General features: G+C 43.2%; 1 protein-coding gene across 5 annotated transcripts in view; it reads left to right on the top strand.

Annotated features, from left to right (window-relative positions):
- Nucleotides 1-19,952, top strand: part of OGDHL (oxoglutarate dehydrogenase-like) — a 95,750-nt gene that overhangs the window by 41,432 nt on the left and 34,366 nt on the right. For all 5 annotated transcript variants that reach the window (XM_019555584.1, XM_019555583.1, XM_019555582.1 and 2 more), the window contains 8 exons: nucleotides 690-836; nucleotides 2,222-2,312; nucleotides 3,217-3,396; nucleotides 3,906-4,034; nucleotides 14,968-15,147; nucleotides 15,464-15,616; nucleotides 18,075-18,177; nucleotides 18,852-18,980. In XM_019555584.1, coding sequence (XP_019411129.1) covers nucleotides 690-836; nucleotides 2,222-2,312; nucleotides 3,217-3,396; nucleotides 3,906-4,034; nucleotides 14,968-15,147; nucleotides 15,464-15,616; nucleotides 18,075-18,177; nucleotides 18,852-18,980 — 1,112 coding nt within the window. The remainder of the gene's footprint in view (nucleotides 1-689; nucleotides 837-2,221; nucleotides 2,313-3,216; nucleotides 3,397-3,905; nucleotides 4,035-14,967; nucleotides 15,148-15,463; nucleotides 15,617-18,074; nucleotides 18,178-18,851; nucleotides 18,981-19,952) is intronic.

Below are 19,952 nucleotides of genomic sequence, written 5' to 3'. Positions count from 1 at the left end.
GGGAAGTAATTATTCCTCTCTATTCAGAATTGGTGAGACCACATCTGGAGTACAGCTTTGGGTCCCCTCCCCGCCGCCCCCCCCCCACACACACTCCAAAATGACGTGGACAGACAAATTAGAGAGAGTCCAGCGGAGGGTGACAAAAATGGTGAGGGGGCTGGGAGACATGACTTATGAGGAAAGACTGGGGGAACTGAGCTTGTTTAGTCTAGAGAAGAGGAGACTTAATAGCAGTCTTCAACTACTTTAAGGGGGGTTCCAAAGAGGATGGAGCTAGACTGTTCTCAGTGGTGGCAGATGACAGAACAAGGAGCATGGTCTCAAATTGCAGCAAGGGAAGTTTAGATTAGAAGTTAGGAAAAATTTTCTCACTAGGAGGATAGTAAAACACTCGAACAGGTTACCCAGAGGGGTGATAGAAGCTCCATCCTTGGGGGTTTTCCAAACCCGGCTAGACAAAGCTTTGGCTGGGATGATCTAGCTGGGGCTGGTCCTGAGCAGGGGGTTGCACTAGATGACCTCCTGAGGTCCCTTCCAACCCAAACTCTATGATTCTATGATTGAACCTGTATTGGGAATTCTCTAAAACCATGCTGCTTATTTCGATGAATGTGCTTCAGTTGATGTTTAACTCATAATCTGCAGTTTCCTTAGCTTACTGTTTTTTCTCTCATCCTTTTGAGAAGATTTGAAGATTTCCTTGCCCGCAAATGGTCTTCAGAGAAGCGCTTTGGTTTGGAAGGTTGTGAAGTAATGATCCCTGCCCTTAAGACCATCATTGATAAATCCAGTGAGATGGGAATTGAATATGTAATAATGGGGATGCCTCACAGGTAACTTTTATTTAAGTAAAAAAGGTGATTGAAAATGCGCTTGCTTCCTGAGGATATTCAGACACTTTTCACATTGTTAAAAAGACTGGGATTATAGAGGCTGCTGAAGCAGAGGTCAGTTATGCCTACTAAAAGATGCATTGAACAACAAAAGTAGGGTCCTGAGAGAGCTGCCCGTCAGTGAGTGGGTAAAGCTTTCACAATTGGAGGTCAGTTGAAGACCTAGTTTGAAAAAGCAAGCAAGTCTGACAGATGCGATACTTATCCTCCTGTGGAGAGAGCCTGCAATTGACAAGGAGGATTGTACCCATTTATAGTCTGATAGGCAGGGCCAGGAATGGGAAAGGACTGTGTCGATGAATAATAGATTAAAAAAGAATCCACTTAAAGTGATATTCATCTTTCCTTAAACAAGACTCTCATTTGTTTGTGTGACTTTTTTTTGTTCTCTAGTTTGAATTTACATGTTACAGACAGCAGTAGACTTGGCTGTCTTTTTTTTGAGAGTTGAGTATGACTGAGCTGCATAACTCTTGTTGAAAGTACAGTCACCTTTCTAATACATGAGAGAATTGGTACTTAAAGCCCAGGGAAATTCTGTTAGGATAAAGTAATGTAATACAAGCTGTAGCAGGAGAAGAGGTCATAATTGTGCCATGGTATTTCTTGCTGTTTTAACTGGGAACTACTTCTTACAGCAGCAGAAAAATATAAAACTGCCACCTGCCCTTTTTTTAATACAAAATTTAAGCTGTGTAAAAGGCGGTTATATTGCAGCTTGCTACTCAGGATAGTGTGTGCATTTATGTACTGTTGCATCCTTGGTAGCTGAAGTTATTAAATTTCTGGCCCTCTCCTTTACAACAAATCTGAAGTAAACACCAGCAGCTAGCTAATGCACAGCCTGCTGTGCCTGTTGCTATAATCATTAATTTAAAAGAATTTTCAAAGGGCCACCTCTTGCCTGCACTTGTGTACCTGCAGGTGACAAAATATGCCCACCTGGCTCCCATAAATAGCTAAACTAAGAAAAATTCCGTGCTCTTGTCTGAGAATTGTTGATTAGCTGGTCAAGATAATTCTGTGTTCTTGGTATATTAAGACTAGGAAAGAAATTCTTAGAAATAAGGAAACTTACAGCAATCAACTGCATGTTGCACCCTGGAAATGCAGTGGAGACAGTCTGGTGTGTTTGGAAGGAGGTTAAAAAGATCTTTAGTGAATTGGTGCTTTTAGATGTTTAATGTAATATAAAGTGTAAGATGCATTTAAGGCCTGTAGCTTATACTCCTGATTTGATTGTTTTTTGTAAACTTTCATAAATTAATTTTCTGATTAAATATATTTTTGGCTTGTGATTTAAATGTATTTTTGGCTTGTTTTAGAGGCAGGCTAAATGTGTTGGCCAACGTTATTCGGAAGGAACTGGAGCAGATCTTCTGTCAGTTTGATCCTAAACTTGAGGCAGCTGATGAGGTTAGATCCATCTTCATTAGTGAGAGGGCAAAAATTCTCTTGCCCATATAATGTGAACAGAATTAGATGCAGTTTAAAGGATGGAGTCTGTATTTTGTGTTTTCAGTGTGAATTTGTGAAATTCAGTAGCAGATTTACTCTTTACAAAACGCTGTATTATGTGCTCAAATGCAGGAGTCATAGGAATTAACTTTTCTATGAACTATAACTCTAAATCAGGTGTGTGAAACTCATCCAGCCCTGTGGGATTGACGAGCAATATGGGGCTAGTCCATGGGCTAGTCCCAGAGCATGAGGCTAGATCTAGAGCATCAAGGTATATTATCTGGCCCGTGGGGCTGGGAATTTAGTGGTGAGTCGAATGGTGGCAGTGTTAATTACTGTGGCTCCCAGAGCCATTGCTCATCTCTGCACCAAATTCCCAACCCACAGGTAGCTCTGTGAGCCAGATGATGCAGTGCTGCGCTCCAGATGTGGTCTGTGGGGCTGTCCATGGGTCAGAAATTTGATGCAGAGTGAGTGGTAGCAGTCGTAGCTCTGAGCCATACCATTTAATGCTGCTATTACTTTGCCCCACCACCAAATTTCCTGTCCTGCAGGCCAGATGACATGTCTTTTACATTCCTGCTCTGAATGATAACTGTGGATATCCAAGTCCCAATATATCTATCTAATCTAGTTTGAAAGCTTTTGACATCTTCTGTTTTGCTTGGAGCCAAGCATGATGTCTGTATTTGGTTAACATTAAATAAGCACTGAACTATTTAAAATTTGAAATTGTTGTCAAAACTATAGCATAGACTGAGACACAAGCCAGATTCATTTTTTAGATTTTAGACATGTTGAATTGGAAGTAGCTTGTATGAATGGCATGCACGAGCCTTCACTGCCTCTTGTCTATTAGGGATCTGGGGATGTAAAATATCATTTGGGAATGTACCATGAGAGGATCAACCGAGCAACAAATAAGAAAATCACCCTTTCGCTTGTGGCTAACCCATCTCATTTGGAAGCAGTGGACCCTGTTGTACAGGGAAAGACCAAAGCAGAACAGTTCTACCGAGGAGATACAGAAGGGAAAAAGGTAAATATTACTCGGATGTGGCAATAACTTTGGCTTGAGCTATCAGCTTTAACTTTGTTTTCAACAGATCAGTAACAGAACTTTTGTGCTGTAAAAGTGGGTGAATTATTTTTGAAGACTGAAGCTCTTTTATAATTGGTAATGTCACCCTTGAAACAATAGAACTACTCATTTCAAATTAGTCTGCAGACAAGTGGTACCTTCTTCCTACTAACAAGCTTCCTGAATCGGACTGATTGGTAGGTTGATTAAGTTAGAATTTAGAAGCAATCAAATAAATTGGAACCAACTCAGCTGGGAATTGAACAAGGCAGTAAGCACAGACAAACATGTGGTTTATGACTGTCTTACTCTATTATTTGAATTTCACAGTTTCTAGGAATTACCGCATTATAGACTTGGATGCTGTTGGGCTAGGCACTATAGAAACACATACCAAAAACACAGTTCTTTTCCCTGAGAATCTTACAGTTGCAATTCTTGCTACTTTAATTACTCTTTTATTTCAGGTCATGTCCATATTGCTACATGGAGATGCTGCCTTTGCTGGACAGGGAGTGGTGTATGAAACCTTTCATCTCAGTGATCTGCCATCTTATACTACAAATGGCACTATTCATGTTGTGGTCAACAACCAGGTGATTTAGCAGTGAATTCCCAAAGCAATTTGGGTGTGATGAATGAATATCTTCTAGTGGTACTACTTTGTTCATAATGGACTGGATATGTTTGTCTTTCTTTCAGACCCCTCACCCGCAGTAGAATTGTTATAACCCAAAAATGGTGCTTGTGAGAGGGTTCTGCACTTTTATCTTTGTCTGCCCTCTGTATTCAACGTTCCCGCTCAGTTTCCCTGCACGATGTCTTACTGTAAAACAAAAGGGTTGTAAGGCCAGGGACCTAGCATTAGCCTAGCATTATCTAGCTTTGCTGTCCTCAACCAGAGAAGGGGCGGGTGGTCAGTTATCAACACAACTTCCCCCTCGAGGAGACAATAATGGAACAATTCTATTCCCCACTGGATAGCTAAACATTCTCACTCAATTGTAGATCCACTATTTTTTCTTCATCTTTAGCCAGTTGAGACTGGCTAAAGTACCTGCATATTTTGGAATGCAGGTACTTGTCCTTGCTCATCATAAAAATACCCCTCACCTATCAGTTGCTCTATATCTAGGTCATCTTGTTCATCCTTCTGTGGATCTCTGAAGCAGGCTGTTCCGAGGTCCCTTTCCCACTCACCCCCTTTCTTGGTGATGACTCGTACAAGGACTTCTTCTAGATATTGCCAATCTACTCCTAAGAGCATGGGGCAAGGTAGTGTTTCAGGTGGGCCCATGGCAATTTCTTCTGTGCGACCAAGTACCATCAGCTGAACCCTCCTTCATTCGTAAGTGTATGAAGCCCCATGAATACAGATCATGCTTACTGGGTTCTCCAGGTTCCCTAGATGAAATGGAAAAAGAGTAGCCCAAATCATTGTGACTGGGAACAACCAGTATCGATCACTGCAGGTATGATAGTGTCTTCTATTCTTACTTCTACCACGGTTTGTTTTGATGGCCCAGCCCCTTATGCCAGCCGAAACTGCAATTAATTTTTTCAATATGAATATTATCTCCGGCAGTTTCAGTTTGGACTTTTTGTGGACAGAAATATAAGACGTGCCCTTTTTCCCCACATCTGTAGCATGCTACTTCTCTCAAGTACTTCCCTGGGAACTTCCCAGGTTCAAAGTTCCCGACCCAAATTCTGAGTATTCTCTCCCCACCGTGACTGGTTAGATGTTCCTTGCTGGGCCCCAGATGTTGGACCTCCTGAGCAGTCTCTCCTAGGGGCCTTGCCCTCTCCTTCTGCTGCAGCATAATCTTCAGCAAGTCTTAGAGCTTTTACTACAGTCTGAGGTTGATGGCATTGTACCCATTGCTGGGAACTACTGCTAAGATCAGTAAGGAATTGCTCTAGTACTATAACATCTATTGCTTCTGAGAGAGTATTTGTCTCAGGCTGCAACCATCTTTCTGCCAGATCTCTTAGCATTTGAGCCAGTAGATGGGGTCGAGTCCCCTCAGGGCTCTTATTAGCCCAAAATCTCTGGTGATTAAGTCTTGGAGAAAATCTCTAATTGATATAATATTGTCACCTTTACCTTCTGGTAATCTCTAGCCTCTGTCCTGTTGAGGGCATGGTAAGCTGCTTGTGCTGGTTCAATAAAAAGAGGTGCTATTTGAGCTGCCCAGCTTCCCAGGTCCCATTTTGCAGCTGTAGCTATCCTTTCAAAGGCTTCTAGGTATGCTTCAATATCATTATCTGGAGACACATGAGGCAACCTGGTTCCATCTCCTTCTCTCCCCAGTGACATCTGTTTTGCCTCAACTTTCTTGCATAAATCTTGTTGGCGAGAGAAAAGCCAGATCCTTGCTTCCGCCTCTTGAGTCCTCATTTGCACTATCTCTTCCAGCTGGGCTTGATGTCCCTGTAGAAGTTGCAGGGTAACACTATGAGCCTGCTGTCAGTCGGTGGGACCGTGTGTATCTGTCAGGCCCAAATTAGGCCTAACCCGAAAAGGCCTCTGGGAGGAGGCCAACCTGACACCCTGGGGGGGGAGGGGGTCAGTGTCATGGAACCTGGAGGCTATGACCTAATGCATCTGTTGCAATTCGTCACCACAGAAAAGGGGAACTGCCCTGAGCCGACCCTCTGGCCCTGCCAAGTCCGGGACTTTTCGGATGTGAAGGTTGTAAAAATTGAAATTGAAAAATAACTGCTTGCAAAATGAAATAATGGCTTGGCTCTAATCCCAGAAAAGGCAGTAAGGCAAAAAGTGAACAAGGGGGAACAAGAGGGAGAGGAAAGGTACTTAAGTTGAAGGGAGTTAGGTCCCAGTTGGAACTGCTTTGGGGAGGACAAGGCTGAGGACCCAATAAAGGAGGCAGTCTCGCCACCCTGGATGCAGGGTGGGGTTCCTGAGACCTATCAGGTAACAACTGGGGATAGGGTGTGTAGTGCCTTTCCTCCAGCCTGACTCGTTTGCAGCTCAAAACTTGTTATGATGATTTCTATGTATTTTATTGACTTTTCCTTGTAATAAAGAGTGGCACTTGAGTTTTACTTGGCGTGTGACTGGTGGGTTACTCACCTACCCCTGTTGGGAAGGGAGGGAGCCCCTAACAAGTGGTGGAGAATGTGGGCAAAGACCCCTCTTTGAGACAGCGTGGCCAGCTGGACTCAAGGATTGGGAAGCCATGTTCACATGCCGGGATAAAACCATAAGTCTTTCTGAACTCAGCAAGAAGGTGCATCCATGGTCCCCCTTTGGAGTAAGGGACCTCAGGTCCCTTGCTGCGGTAGAGGGAGTTTTTGCCCAATGGCAAACAGGTAGAAAGCCTGGGAAGATGGCATTGTTAGAAGGTGCCATCTTTTTCTTATGGGATTTGGTGGGAGTCTTGTTGCCTTTAGAGGACCCAAAGTCAGAGAAGAGACAAGGTGGCGGTGCTTAGTCAGGTCGTGGAACAGAACGACTGGCCGACCACCCCTCCTCCTGCGGAAATTGTGGTACAAAAAACTCTGCTGGATGAGCCAGGGGTAAGTGCAGTTATGCAGTCCTGGGGCCTGATGGAAGGACTGCTGGACAAGAGTGAGTGGTGGTCCCCTGAAAACCGACAGACCTCCAAACTGAACTGGCCATCTGGACAAAAAGTGCAAAAAAGAGCTAAGGCCAGTGAGCTAGCAAAGTAGCTTCCCAGGAGTTGGAAAAATTCTTCGCTCCCTAAAAATCACAAGCAGTGCTAGCCAAAATTTTCCCCCAAAAATGGTACAAGTCTCCCCAAGCCTCTGCAACAGTAGATCGTAATAGATGGGCATAAAACTGGGCATTATGCCTATCAGTTAATAAGCTTTGCCATAAAAACATTAGATCATTAAAAATTGTTCAAAGATCAACATTCAAGAAAACCAAAATGAGTAAACTAGGAAAAAGCTATATGCCAACTGAGTGGAAATGCATTCATTGAAGCAGCATTTTACTATCAGTTGAACAACTCCCCCCAAAAGTTATTGTAAATGAAGACCACCTGGGCAAGTACCCTTTGCAAGGGGACAGGTCCCTTGCATGGTCTCTTGATTCAATGTTATGATAATTAGATCAACCGTTCAGTGAAAGACATTATCCGGAAGTTGCAAACTGTGATCAATTTGGCCGGGGAATACCCTAAATCAAAACAGGTAGCGATAGTAGAAGAAATATCAGTAAAGAAGAAGATGATTCCCCACCGCCAACTTTGAAGCAAGCTTAGAAAGGCAGGCATCCCATTAGAACAAATTGATGGGAAGCCCACTGGTAAATTATATCGACTTTAGAAAGAGAAAAACCTCAGGGGGAAGGATAAAAAACAGCTGTGAGGTTGCAGCTGTTACCCCAGCTATGGCCCCGACTGTCCCTACAGCTCCCCCCGCTGAGGAGCTTGATTATACAAACTGGGCTATATCCTGAGTTAAAAAACTTGCTCCTAGATTTAACATAGGCAGGCCCCGGGGAGGAGAGACAAGGGACACCCCCTCCCTCAATCTTGATCGAGCGAGTCCCTGACGATTCAAGGGGGTATTTGTCTGCTCCAATTCAGGTTCAAGGGGCCCAGATAGCCAGGTGGTTCCTCATGGACACAGGAACCGAAGTCACAATTTTCCAGTAAAAGCACCCCCCTCAAGGGGGCGCCCTGTTGTACTAAAGGAAGTAGGGGAAGGGACAATCCGGGAAAGAGATATTGAAGTGGTAGTGAAGCTAAGGCGAGAGGTCTTCACAGTCATGACCACTACTCGCCATTCACTATGAATATTGGGAACCACTGTCCCGAGCCATTGTATAATAAATGGCCCTCACCGGAGCGTGATGGCCGTTGGAAAGGTAGACCCAATGTCAAAGATTGGGCCGTGGGTTCAATCAAAATGAGATATGGAAAATACTGGAAAGGAGGTCCAAGTTAAATTGGAGAAGGAAATAAAACCACATTTTGTGCGCCCTTACCCCCTGAGGCCTGAGGCTGAAGAGAAAGTAAGAAAGATGCTTCAAAGGCTATTGCAAGCCGGGTTAGTGGAGCCCACTGTCTCCCAGTGAAACTCCCCTTTATAGTCAGTGCGTAAGGCTAGTAAAAAATGGAGGATGGTAATAAACTATCAAAAAGTAAATAAGAAAACAAAGAAACTAGGTCCAGTAGTAAGCACTCTGCCCAAAATGCGGGACACAGCCCAAAAAGCAGGTGCCTCCCATTTCACAATAATTAACATTTCAAACTGTTTCTGGGCAATCTGCATGTGGGAAAATGATTGGGATATTTTTGCTTTTATGTTTAGAGAAAAACAGTACCAGCTGTTGCGCCTACCACAAGGGTGGTGCAACTTGCCGATCTTGGCACACCAGCAAGTGCAAAAGGCACTAAAGTCCCAGCCACAGGTTCAAAGCTACGTGGATGACATACTAATTTGGTCAAACAGTCCTGAAGAGTGTGTGGATATTTCTCACAGGGTGCTGCAAACTCTGAAAAGGGTTCAATGCTCAGTTGTATCTTAAGAATGCAGTCATACCTAAGAATGCAGCTAGATGCCCAGGGTTTGAGGAACTTGGAACAGACCAAGGAGGCATTAGCCCAACTCCCCCCGCCCCGTTCTCCAAAAAAGCTACAGTCCCAGCTGGTTCTGATGCGTTGGTGCCGAGTGGTGGTCCCCGATTTTGCAGCATTGGCCCACCCGCTATATGAAGCGCTGAAAGTCAAAGATAAGCAGTGAAAGTGGGGGGAGAAAATCGAAGGACTCAGTCAGGAAATGCTGCATGCCATATTAGAAAGCCCACCTGCTCCAGACCCCAGCACCCCTAAGTATTTAGAGACAGAAGTCTGGGAGAACACCATCAGCACAGTGCTATACCAGCGAAGCCAATGAAAATAAGATAAGTGGAAATTGTTGGGGGCCTGAAGTTGGGTTTTATCCAATGTGAAGACTCATTACAAGCCTTTGCAAAAGAAAATGTTGGCAGTAGTTTTTGAATTAAAAAAGGGAAAAAGATTGGTAAGAGAAGCTCCTTTACAGATTCTAGTGTGACCTAGGATTCTAACGGCCCTAAAAAAAGGCCCACCTGTGGGATCCCCCACCAAACTTGGTGGTTAAAGTGAAGCTTACAACTGGCAAAGTACCCACACGGAAAGGCGGGGGGTATACTAAAGAACCCCGTACTCCCATGGTTAAAGGCCCCCACGGATGAAGAAACTATAAACCGCATAAAGCTTGCTGAGAGCTTTGACCCAACTGACCCCCATGCCCTGTTTACCAACGGGGCAGCTGAAGGCCTAGTAGCAATTTAAGCCTGGTATTGCCCTTTCTCAAAAAAATATAAAAGAAGGGATATTAAGGGGCTCGAGCACTCAGCTTGTGGAGTTGAAAGCAGTAAAAAAAAAGCAATCGTCTATGAAATCGGGTAAGGTTAAGAAGAAGTAAAGGTGTACACTGATAGTTGGGTGTGCGCCAAGGGAGCTAGTGAATGAATCCCCTATTGGGAAAAGGCTGGCTGGCATTTAAAGAGAAGGCCAGTCTAAAAAATGGAAATTTGGCAACACAGTTAAAAAATGAAGGACCAAATCAAGGTGGCCTCAATCAGAAGGCAAACTCCTTAACTCGCCCTTCCATCATTAGTTCTCTGGAAGAGACACAGGCAGTGCATGCGTTTGCCCATGAGGGAAAAAAGGGAATGTGAAAAAGGCTCCAGCAAGAAGAGAAAAATGCTACCAAGTCGGAGGTACAGCAAGCCATAAAAAAAAATGTCTGGCCTGCAGCACCCACCGACAATCCCCATACCCTGGAACAGGAAGAGCAAATGTTCAGGTACTAAAGCCTGGGGAGGAGTGGCAAATGGATTTTATAGGCCCGCTAAAACCCAGTAACAAAATATATATATATATCTTGGTAGCAGTGGATGTAGCCACAGGCTGGCCAAAAATGTGGCCTACAGCCAAGGCTACTGAAGATATAGTACTGTGAACTCTGAGAGAGTTAAAAGTTCATTTTGGAAAACCTCACCGTTTAAAAACAAACAATAGGTCTCACTTGAAAAATTCCAGAGTAGCGCAGTAGTGTAAAAAAAGAAATATAAAGCACTGCTTCGGTATTCCCTACCCATCCACAAGGTCAGGAAAAAGTGGAGTGCTTAAATCAAGAAATAAAAAGAAAATTGAATATCGCTCAAAAAGTTTTTAAAAAAAATGAGTTTGGCAAGTCCCCTGGGTACTACGGGACCTACGAACTCAAGGATAGACATGGAGAACAAGCCCTTTCACCTAAATAATGGGCCGACCCCCAAATATCGGTGTAAAAAAAAAAAAACAAAAAACCGGAGCTGGGCTTAAAGATTTGAACCAATCTCACTGACCTCCAGTAAGAACTCAAGTAAAATTTCATGTCCGTCCAGGACAAAAAAAAAAAATTTAAAAAGCCTAGTTCTAGCCTGGAGCCAGAGAAACATGGTATTGGTAGGAACCCCTACCACTAAATATTGAATTCCAGTTAACCAAACAGTTGTTTTCCAAAAATCACCATGAAGGCCAAAGTACTACTGCTTGTAATAAAACTAATAAAGTTAGAAGCAGCTGACCCAGTAAGTAACCCCTTCCAAAACCCCCTCCCCAACTCTCCTAAAAAGCCAGTAAGTCCAAACTCCTGAATACAATTTTGAAATCACCCCTCTGGTTCTGAATGATGAAAGAACGAACATTAAAAAAAGTACTAAAACGTGGCCACCGAAATGCAGTCGCTACTAGCTACCTGGCCCAATGTCTCTTGCCCCCCCCCATGGCCCATCAAGGATTTGTATAAAAAATGCTTTTGTATAAAATCTAAAATGCTACTATAAAACCTAATTACACCAATTGGCTTTCAGTTTAGAAACTGGCTGGCTCCATCCAAAGTCCCTACAAAGCACACTGGTACGTGTTGGTTAACACCACCAAGACTAAAAGACCCCAGATCTGGGGAAACACCCACTGGGAAATACACGTCTCTAACTCCCAAAAAAATATCACATTCCACTATAAAATCTCAGCTCTTCCAGGAACTAATTAGTCTTTATTGACCCATGATAAAGACTGTGTCACCGAAATCAAAAAATTTTGACACACCGGGGCAAAAGGCACTCAAAGCTTCACTAAAGGCAACTACAAACATACCGCATGCAGCGGACTCAAAGTAAATTTTGTGTTAATGTTTGCCGAAATTGTAAAATCTATCAAAAATTGTTGCCCCGAAATGTGCCCCATCCCAACAAAGGTATGAGACACTTTGTGTAGTAAAAAGGAAAAGAAAAAAAAACTTAACAGATGGGCAAAAACAAAAGTTAACAAATAAAGAAGTAATCTCTTTTTAAATTTCAGTAAATCTCACCTACCCAGAAGAGATCCCCACCACCATGGGGTCTAAAGTCCCAAAAACTTTTGTAGCATTTCCCTCGGTATTCTTAAAAAAAATTTATAATCTTACAATAAAAAAAGTCAATGTTACCAAATTGCACCCCGGTGCAATAAATGAGTGGAACCCGTTCTCTCTGCTTGGCCAAAAACCTCCGGTACCCATTGCAGGGTCCAGTGAGATGCTTCTACCATCCTGAGAACACTAGGAACAGCAGAAGCAGCACTAAATTCAATAAATATAAAAGTTGTAAGAAATAAGCTTACCAAAATGGGACAACTTACGCAACAGGTGCTAAAAAGCCAAATTGTGGCAAATGCAGAATACCAAGAGAACCACGTCAAAACACTAACCATGGCAGTACAACCCCTCAGACAAATGCAGTCCATCCTAAAAGCAATAAGAACCTTGCAAATGAAACAAGCTATAGCTTGTATTACCAAGCAAACTTTCGCGTTACACCAATATAAAAAACAAACACTCTTAAGTTAAATCTGGAGATCCAGCAGTCATTTCAAATTCTTATGTAAAATAGTGCCCAAAGTGTAAACCTCTCTTTGCTAAAGTAATATCATCAAGAATCAAAACACCACTAAAAGAGTATATCCATGTCAAATCAGTAAAAATAGAAACGGAAGTTTGGCTTCTATATGAGTACATTCCCGTCCCCATAGTATTAGCAGGAAAAATTTAGGCCCCTCAATCTACGGCCAAATAATTAACTCAGTTGAGAAAACTTCTAAACCCTAGAAAATATAAACGATGGGGACGAAATAAGTAAATGCATTATCAAAAAAACTTCTTGATAGACCCTTGTTGGCTGCACCAAGATACTGTTGATAATTGCGTGTTAAATAGTATTTTCAATCAAAGTACCGTGGTAATCAATAATGCCATTGGGTGCTTGTGTATAGCTTCAGTAAGCCCTGTGACCTAGAACAATAAAAACGTTTCCCAGCCTCCCGTAAAAAAGTATCGCTACAATGCAACAACAGTTAAAAGTATAGAGCATATTTATGCCCAACCAACTTATTCCCGGTCACAAGCAATGGCAAAAATGTTTCCAGTAAATTAAACAGTTTAATTAAATCCATCTTAAAAAGCTGTGTATCAGCAATTAAACAAATTTTAAAAAATACTTAAAGCCTATAATAATACTCTAAGTAAAAAAAGCAAGCAAGTCTGCATATCGTCCATCAAAAGGATGAACTCCTAAAATTAACTTACAAAATTAAAATCAGTATCCAAACATCACTAATATAATATTTTCTTAAAATATAGCCCTACCTGAACAAGATTAATAAATCTAATAATATAGCCTGTAGTAATTGTGCTGTTATGTATTATAGTTTTATGTATGCTAATATACATGATTACTTGCTATGCTCAAAAATTGTATTAAAAAAATCAAAGGTCCAACGAATTATGTCAACTGGTACGTTACCTTGCGCAATTTTAATCAGCACAAATATATGCAGATGCAACTGTTCACGGGAGAATTGTTAGGCCCAAATCAGGCCTAACCCAAAAAGGCCTCTGGAAGGAGGCCAACCTGACACCCCAAAAAGGGGTTGCAGAACCTGGAGGCTATGACCTAATGCATCCGTTGCAAGGTACTTAAGTTAAAGAAAGGTCCCAACTGAAACTGCTTTGAGGAGGACAAGGCTAAGAACCCAATAAAGAAGGCAGTCTCGCCACCCTGGACGCAGGGTGGGATTCCCAAAACCTATCAGGTAACAACTGGGGATAAGGTGTGAAGTGCCTTTCCTCCAGCCCGACATACGTGCAGCTCAAAACTTGTTATAATCATTTTTATGTATGTTATTAACTTTTCCTTATAATAAAGAGTGGCACTTGAGTTTTACTTGGTGCGTGACTAGTGAGTTACTCACCTACCCCTGTTAAAAAAGGAGCCCCTAACAGTATCCATGGACTCTATCACGCCTGGAAGTGTCTGAAAATTATTCCTGGGATAATTGAAGATGTTCCCGGCCAATGCACCACTTTGTGAGAGGGTTCTGCATTTTTATCTTCGTCTCCCCTTTGTACTTGCCTGCCATGACTTGGATTGGGAAGAAAAGCAAGGAGATCAGTGTTTTTTGATGGTTGCGATAGATAAATGCCACCCCGGTGTTAAAGCTCACAGTGTTAGTTTAGTTCTAAAGTAAAGTAAAGTGGTACAGCAATAGCAATGTCACCAATTACTTCATTGGTGAGGGACATCTGTGTTACAAATGAAGAATCTCTGCGCTAGATACTTTGTAGCTACTTTGCAAACAGTCTCTGGCACTAATTACCTCATTGGTGGTGAGCATTTCCCACATCTCTCTTTCTCTGTAGGCCTCTCTTGCCAAGAGTGATTTCCTGCTGCTCTCTCCCAACCTGTCTCTCAATCTTTGGTTATAATTGTCCCAGTGGGGTCAAGGCTTGAGGTTAGCTTCTACCCGCACCCTGTACTTTATCTGAGGGCTCTATCCCTCTCTCTCTATCTTTATCTATCTCAGTTCCCGGCACCCGCCTCCTGGTCCCTCAGTGTCTTCCTGCATTCACCAGTGCAGCTCAGTTTCTCCGCAAAGTAATCTCCCTCTAAGATTGACCTGCTGCCGCTCCTGAAGTCCTGCACTCCTGGCATTCTTCTGGATTGCAGGTCAGTTTCTTCTTTCCCCTCTGGAGTCTCTGTCACTCCTCATTTATCTTCTTGTGCCCAAAGGCAAAAATCAATGCCCCGCTGCTGTCTTTTATTCCCCCCTCCCGATTTTCACAGGCTAATCACGCAAAACTTTTCCAGGTGTGTAATGTCCACCACCTGACAGAGTTCATTGTCAGGTCAATCCTGCCAGACTCTGTCTAACTAACAGGGCTCCTGCCTGAGTCCCTGTTACTGTGGTGCTTGGGAGAGGAGATACAAACTTCATGGGAAGAAAATAAGCTCATTAGAAACTGTCACAACATTAAAACCAGCCTTTAAACTAACTTGCTTTTTATCTGACAGAAAGCATGTGATACTGTTGGGTAAATAAGTTCACCGTATTAAATTCAAACCTCAGATGCTTTAGATTAGAGCAAAAACATTGAAGGCTAATAACTTGGTTTCCTTTTCTGCCTTGTTGGCTCTCCTCTTTTTAGATTGGCTTCACCACAGATCCCCGAATGGCCCGCTCCTCTCCGTACCCCACTGATGTTGCTCGTGTAGTCAATGCACCCATTTTCCATGTGAATGCTGATGACCCTGAAGCAGTGATGTATGTGTGCAACATAGCTGCAGAATGGAGAAATACATTCAATAAAGATGTGGTTGTAGACTTAGTAAGTAGTGGATTAGTCTTAACTTTTTACTGTGTTAATTACAGTACATAAATATCATCAAACTGGTTAATGACTGTCAGCTTTACATATTACTGAGCAGATGTGAGCAATAAGAATTTCCTCACCTTATATAGCAGTACTGCTTAGAGGCCTCAAGACAAAGGTCCCATTGTACCAGATGCTGCCTTCTTAGAAATTAATACTAATGTGAATATCTCTTAGCTTCTGCAGAAGCTGTTATTTTAATGTCCTAAACACATATCAAGAAAGCAGTACGTGTGAATAGCTTAGATTCCTTACTGCCCTCTCTCTGCAGGTCTGTTACCGAAGGAGAGGCCACAATGAAATGGATGAACCCATGTTCACCCAGCCCCTGATGTACAAGCAGATCCACAAGCAGGTGCCAGTGCTGAAGAAATATGCTGACAAACTGATTGCAGATGGGACTGTAACACTGCAGGAGTTTGAGGTACAATATGTCAGCAGAGTGGAAGGCTGTTTGTGATGCTGTTTTCAGAAAGAAGTGACTGTTTCATTACATGCTGTTAGCTTAACTACTTCTTCCTTGACTTCTTTGCCTTCTCTCATTGACTTTTTCTGACTTACTTTAGTTATGTCTTGCATAAAATTGAAAATCCAATTATTGGGGAAAAAAGTGTCCAAAGAGATGTTCGCCATCTTTAAATTCAGTACTGAAAAAGAGGGAGATTTATCTCTAATTGAAGCTAGAACATTTATGATGAAGTCCTCCTGTTGCATGGTCACTGTTTGCCCCATGTGCTACATAGCATTTCAGTAACGCACACTAACTAGAAAAACATGTTCTCCTCTATCCTTAGACTGACAAACAGTGAGTTAGGACTAAGAGGGAAGAAGCAGAGAATCCAAATTACCCTTTCTGGCATGATCTTAAAAGTATACCATTCAGGTAGTGTCCAGTCAAGTGATATCTGAATGTTCATTATTGTGTACACTGCATGTTAATCATAGGAGCTGCTTGTTGCCACATCTAAAAGTAGCAGCTGTATGCAATAGGCTCTGTTTACTTACCTGTCAGAGTAGTAAAACAAATTATTATGCCTAACTGAAGTAATGCCTCCTGATATTCAGCCTGAACCTTCTTTCTAAAAATTTGTGGCCATTATTCCTAGTAACCCCCGGTGGTGCCCAGGGGAACAGTCTTGCCCAATTTCGGCTGGACCCCCTGGTGAGTTTGTAAACGGCCACCAGATACCCTCTCAGCCTTCTCTTGCGGAGGCTGAATAGATTCAGGCCCTTTAACCTCTCTTCATAGGACCTGACCTATTGCCCCTTGACCATGTGAGTGGCCCTCTTCTGGAGGCTGTCTATGCTAGCCACATCCTTCTTGAAGTGCGGCCCCAGAACTGGACACAGTACTCCAACTGTGGTCTGACCAGTGCTGCATAGAGGGGAAGAATCACCTCCCTGGACCTGCTTGTGATGTATCTATGGAACGTACAGCCCCAGATACCTATTAAACTTTTCTTCTGCTTAGTTCTGGGTAGATGAGGTGTGTGTGTGTGGGAGAATAGAAAAAGTCATTTGTAAGTTCAGCAAGCTGGGTGCCAGGACTCCCTCAGGAACACAGGGCTGACAGGTAACAGAGTGCATCTACATGTGTGCCCATTGGGAGCAGCTTGAAGCAGAGCTACTCCTGCCCTGCTCCCCTACCCCTTCTACAGCATGCCGTGGGAGCTCTAGGCTCCCCTGGGTGCCAGCCCCAGGCTGACGGGGCACCGTGGTTAGGCCTGGTCTCTACAGGGGTGAGGAGGGGGGTGGGGAGGAGGAGGGAAATGTCCCACCTCTAGGGCAGCCATTTCCCAGCCCCATGCCCCAGGGATGAGAAAGTGTCCCCTCCCCCACAGCTGTTTCCCAGCCCTGTGCCCCAATTGGCCGATTAGGGTAGGAAGCTGGGAAACAGCTGTGGGGGAGGGGACAGGTACCCCTCCGCCCTGCTACTTGGGCTGACCAGGAGCAGTTTCCTCCCTTTCAGTTGTCTGCACAGTCAGTATTGTATAGTAGCTAATGCAGAGTTAATTTACTACTTCTATTTACAGGTAGTAGAAAACTGCGCGTTAGCTTAATTTACTGTGCAGTAGCTGTTACACATGGTTATATGGTGACACTTTGCTGCACAGTAGATTAGGCTACTGCGCAGTAAAACATCTAGTGTAGACTTGCCCAATGAGTAGGAGTTAATGCTGCAATCCCAGGGCCCTTACTGCAACCCATCTAAATGTACTCAAGTTGTCTTTAAGCTAGACAGCAGTATAGCATCTGCAGGATGGGCTACACAAACCTATCTAGAGGCTGCTGCAGCTGTGCAGTTCTCTATACCATAGCTAGCTAAGTTAATTCAAGTCTGTCATTGGATCTCTAGCTTTCAGTGTAGGTAAACTCACAGCTTGGTATTGTGCCTTAAGGTGTGAATTGTGTCAACCATTTCAGGTTACCCAAGCAGTGCAGCTAAGATCCATTGAGTGTTTGTGAAACTTTCAATTCCTGTGGTGATGCTACATCTTGAAGCATGAGATTTAGTTTGATTTGCATATGCATGACTACAAGCCATGTATGTGTCTGGTTGTTCTTATTTTATTTTCGTCTGGAATACCACCTGTTGTTTTAGTGCTGAACTTTTATTCAGTAGCATCTGTCCTAAGTACTGAACTGTTAGCTTGTGCATTGGATAAATATGCTTAGTAGGCCTGAACCAGAGTTTGGTCCTAGATAAACTGCAGTGACTCTCGGAGAATTTCTTAGCTGGTGTAATTGGGAACAGAAACTAGAATTTTGTAAATAGCTCTCTATTATGAAAAGGTTTTCTCACACTTGAACAATATACAATTTCTGTAAACAGTAGGGGCTTATTCTCTGTCTGCTTCATATGGAGATTATTTGTCCTGTAGGAAGAAATTGCAAAGTATGATAGAATCTGTGAAGAAGCTTATACAAGATCTAAAGATAAAAAAATTCTACATATTAAGCACTGGCTTGATTCACCTTGGCCTGGTAAGATATGTTCTTTCAAACAACCTACTGCCTTTGTTAGTGAAACATTTGTACTTCCATTTTGTGCCAAATTCCTGCAACTCTTACTGAGGCAGTGCTTGTGCTGAGTGAAGCACTTGTTTACTTATGCTGACTGAAACATAGCATATCAGATGAGTTGGGCAGAGTGCATTTGTCAGCAGATCTTTAAATCTGGGTGTGCCCAGAGCAATTCACTACTACTTTTTGGGAGGGAGGAGGACTTCCTCTTCCTTTCCCCCCAGTCAGTGCTGTTAAGAAAAAATGACTTTCCTGTAGGGGTACATGCCTTGTGGGAGTGGGGGAAGTTGCCCATTCCCACAGATATTTTGGTGAGCTAAAGTGAGCCTATGCCCTGTGTTGGCTGGCCCTTTGGAGATAGGTGAATTACACCCATTGTAAATTAAAAAGGAAGCAAAATGGAGCTATCGGGTGCATGTGTGATCAAGTTTCATTTCATGGAAGACCTTTTAAATCGAGCCTCTTATTTAATTTTAAAAGCTAGAAAAATGGCTCTTGACCATTACAGACATTGATTTTTTTAAAAAACAGGTCTTATAGTATGTAAAATAATACAAATGAAAAGCAGACTTCTTAAGAATTAGCTCATTTTAATAACAAGCATTTGGAATGTTTTACAAAATTTCTCCTTCCAGGCTTCTTTAATTTGGATGGAGAACCAAAAAGCATGACTTGTACTCCTACTGGCATTGCAGAAGACATGCTGACTCACATTGGCAGTGTAGCCAGCTCTGTGCCACTTGAAGATTTCAAAATACATACAGGTCAGCTGGAGTTCTTATTTCTAATGTAGTATTGGTACTTTCTGTTCATACTCAAGTTTCTGAACATAAGCTCCTGATCAATCACTCTTCTGAAGTGTATTAACTGATAAAAGGGAGGAAGGAGCATGTTACCTTTCTTTGCAATTAATACTGTATTTACTTGAATATAAGCTGAGTCCCCCCCCCCTTCAATATGGTGGAAGGGAATCTCTCATCTTATATTCCATAACAAGGAATAACGGCCACGAGTTGTTGGAGAGTAGGTTTAGATTAGACATCTGTAAGAACTACTTCACAGTTAGGGTGGCTAGGATCTGGAACCGACTTCCAAGGGAGGTGGTGCTGGCTCCTACCCTTGGGGGGTCTTTAAGAAGAGGCTTGATGCCTACCTGGCTGGAGTCATTTGAGCCCAGTTTTTCTCCTGCCCAGGCAGGGGGTCGGACTTGAAGATCTACAAGGTCCCTTTCGACCCTACTTCTATGATTCTGTGATTCCAATATGGGCCAGGCAGGCAGCTGATGCAGTCCTGAAGTGAGTTAGGATGGTTTATGTGGCAGGTAGGGGGTGCATGGGAGAGCATGGGGAAGTGCGCATGGTGTGGGAGGAGCATGGGAAAAGGCAGAGGGAGGATTGTGAGGGGGAAAGGATGGTACAGAGTAAGGGGAGGCCCAGGGAAAGGGACACGTGGAGCACAGGGAAATGGCACAGGGGAAGGGATATGTGGAGTATCCCTTCCCCCACACCTCTTCAACTGTATTTTCCCCCCAGCACTGCATACCCTTTCTCCCATGTGGGGAAGGGGTGTATGGTGCAAGAGGGAGCACAGGGAAAGGGCATGCGGTATAAGGGAAGCTCTGGAGAAGGGTATGCAGTGCTGGGCAAGGGGCTGAAGCTGGAACCACTGTTACTACCTGGCCCAGCTGGATGTTCCATGCTTCCAGTGGAGACAGAGCAAGAGAAGGTGCAAAGGTA

The sequence above is a fragment of the Crocodylus porosus genome, unplaced genomic scaffold (assembly GCF_001723895.1).
Source record: "Crocodylus porosus isolate Cpor-Errol unplaced genomic scaffold, CroPor_comp1, whole genome shotgun sequence".
Lineage (NCBI taxonomy): Eukaryota > Metazoa > Chordata > Crocodylia > Crocodylidae > Crocodylus > Crocodylus porosus.
This window is presented reverse-complemented; position numbering and strand designations above follow the sequence as displayed.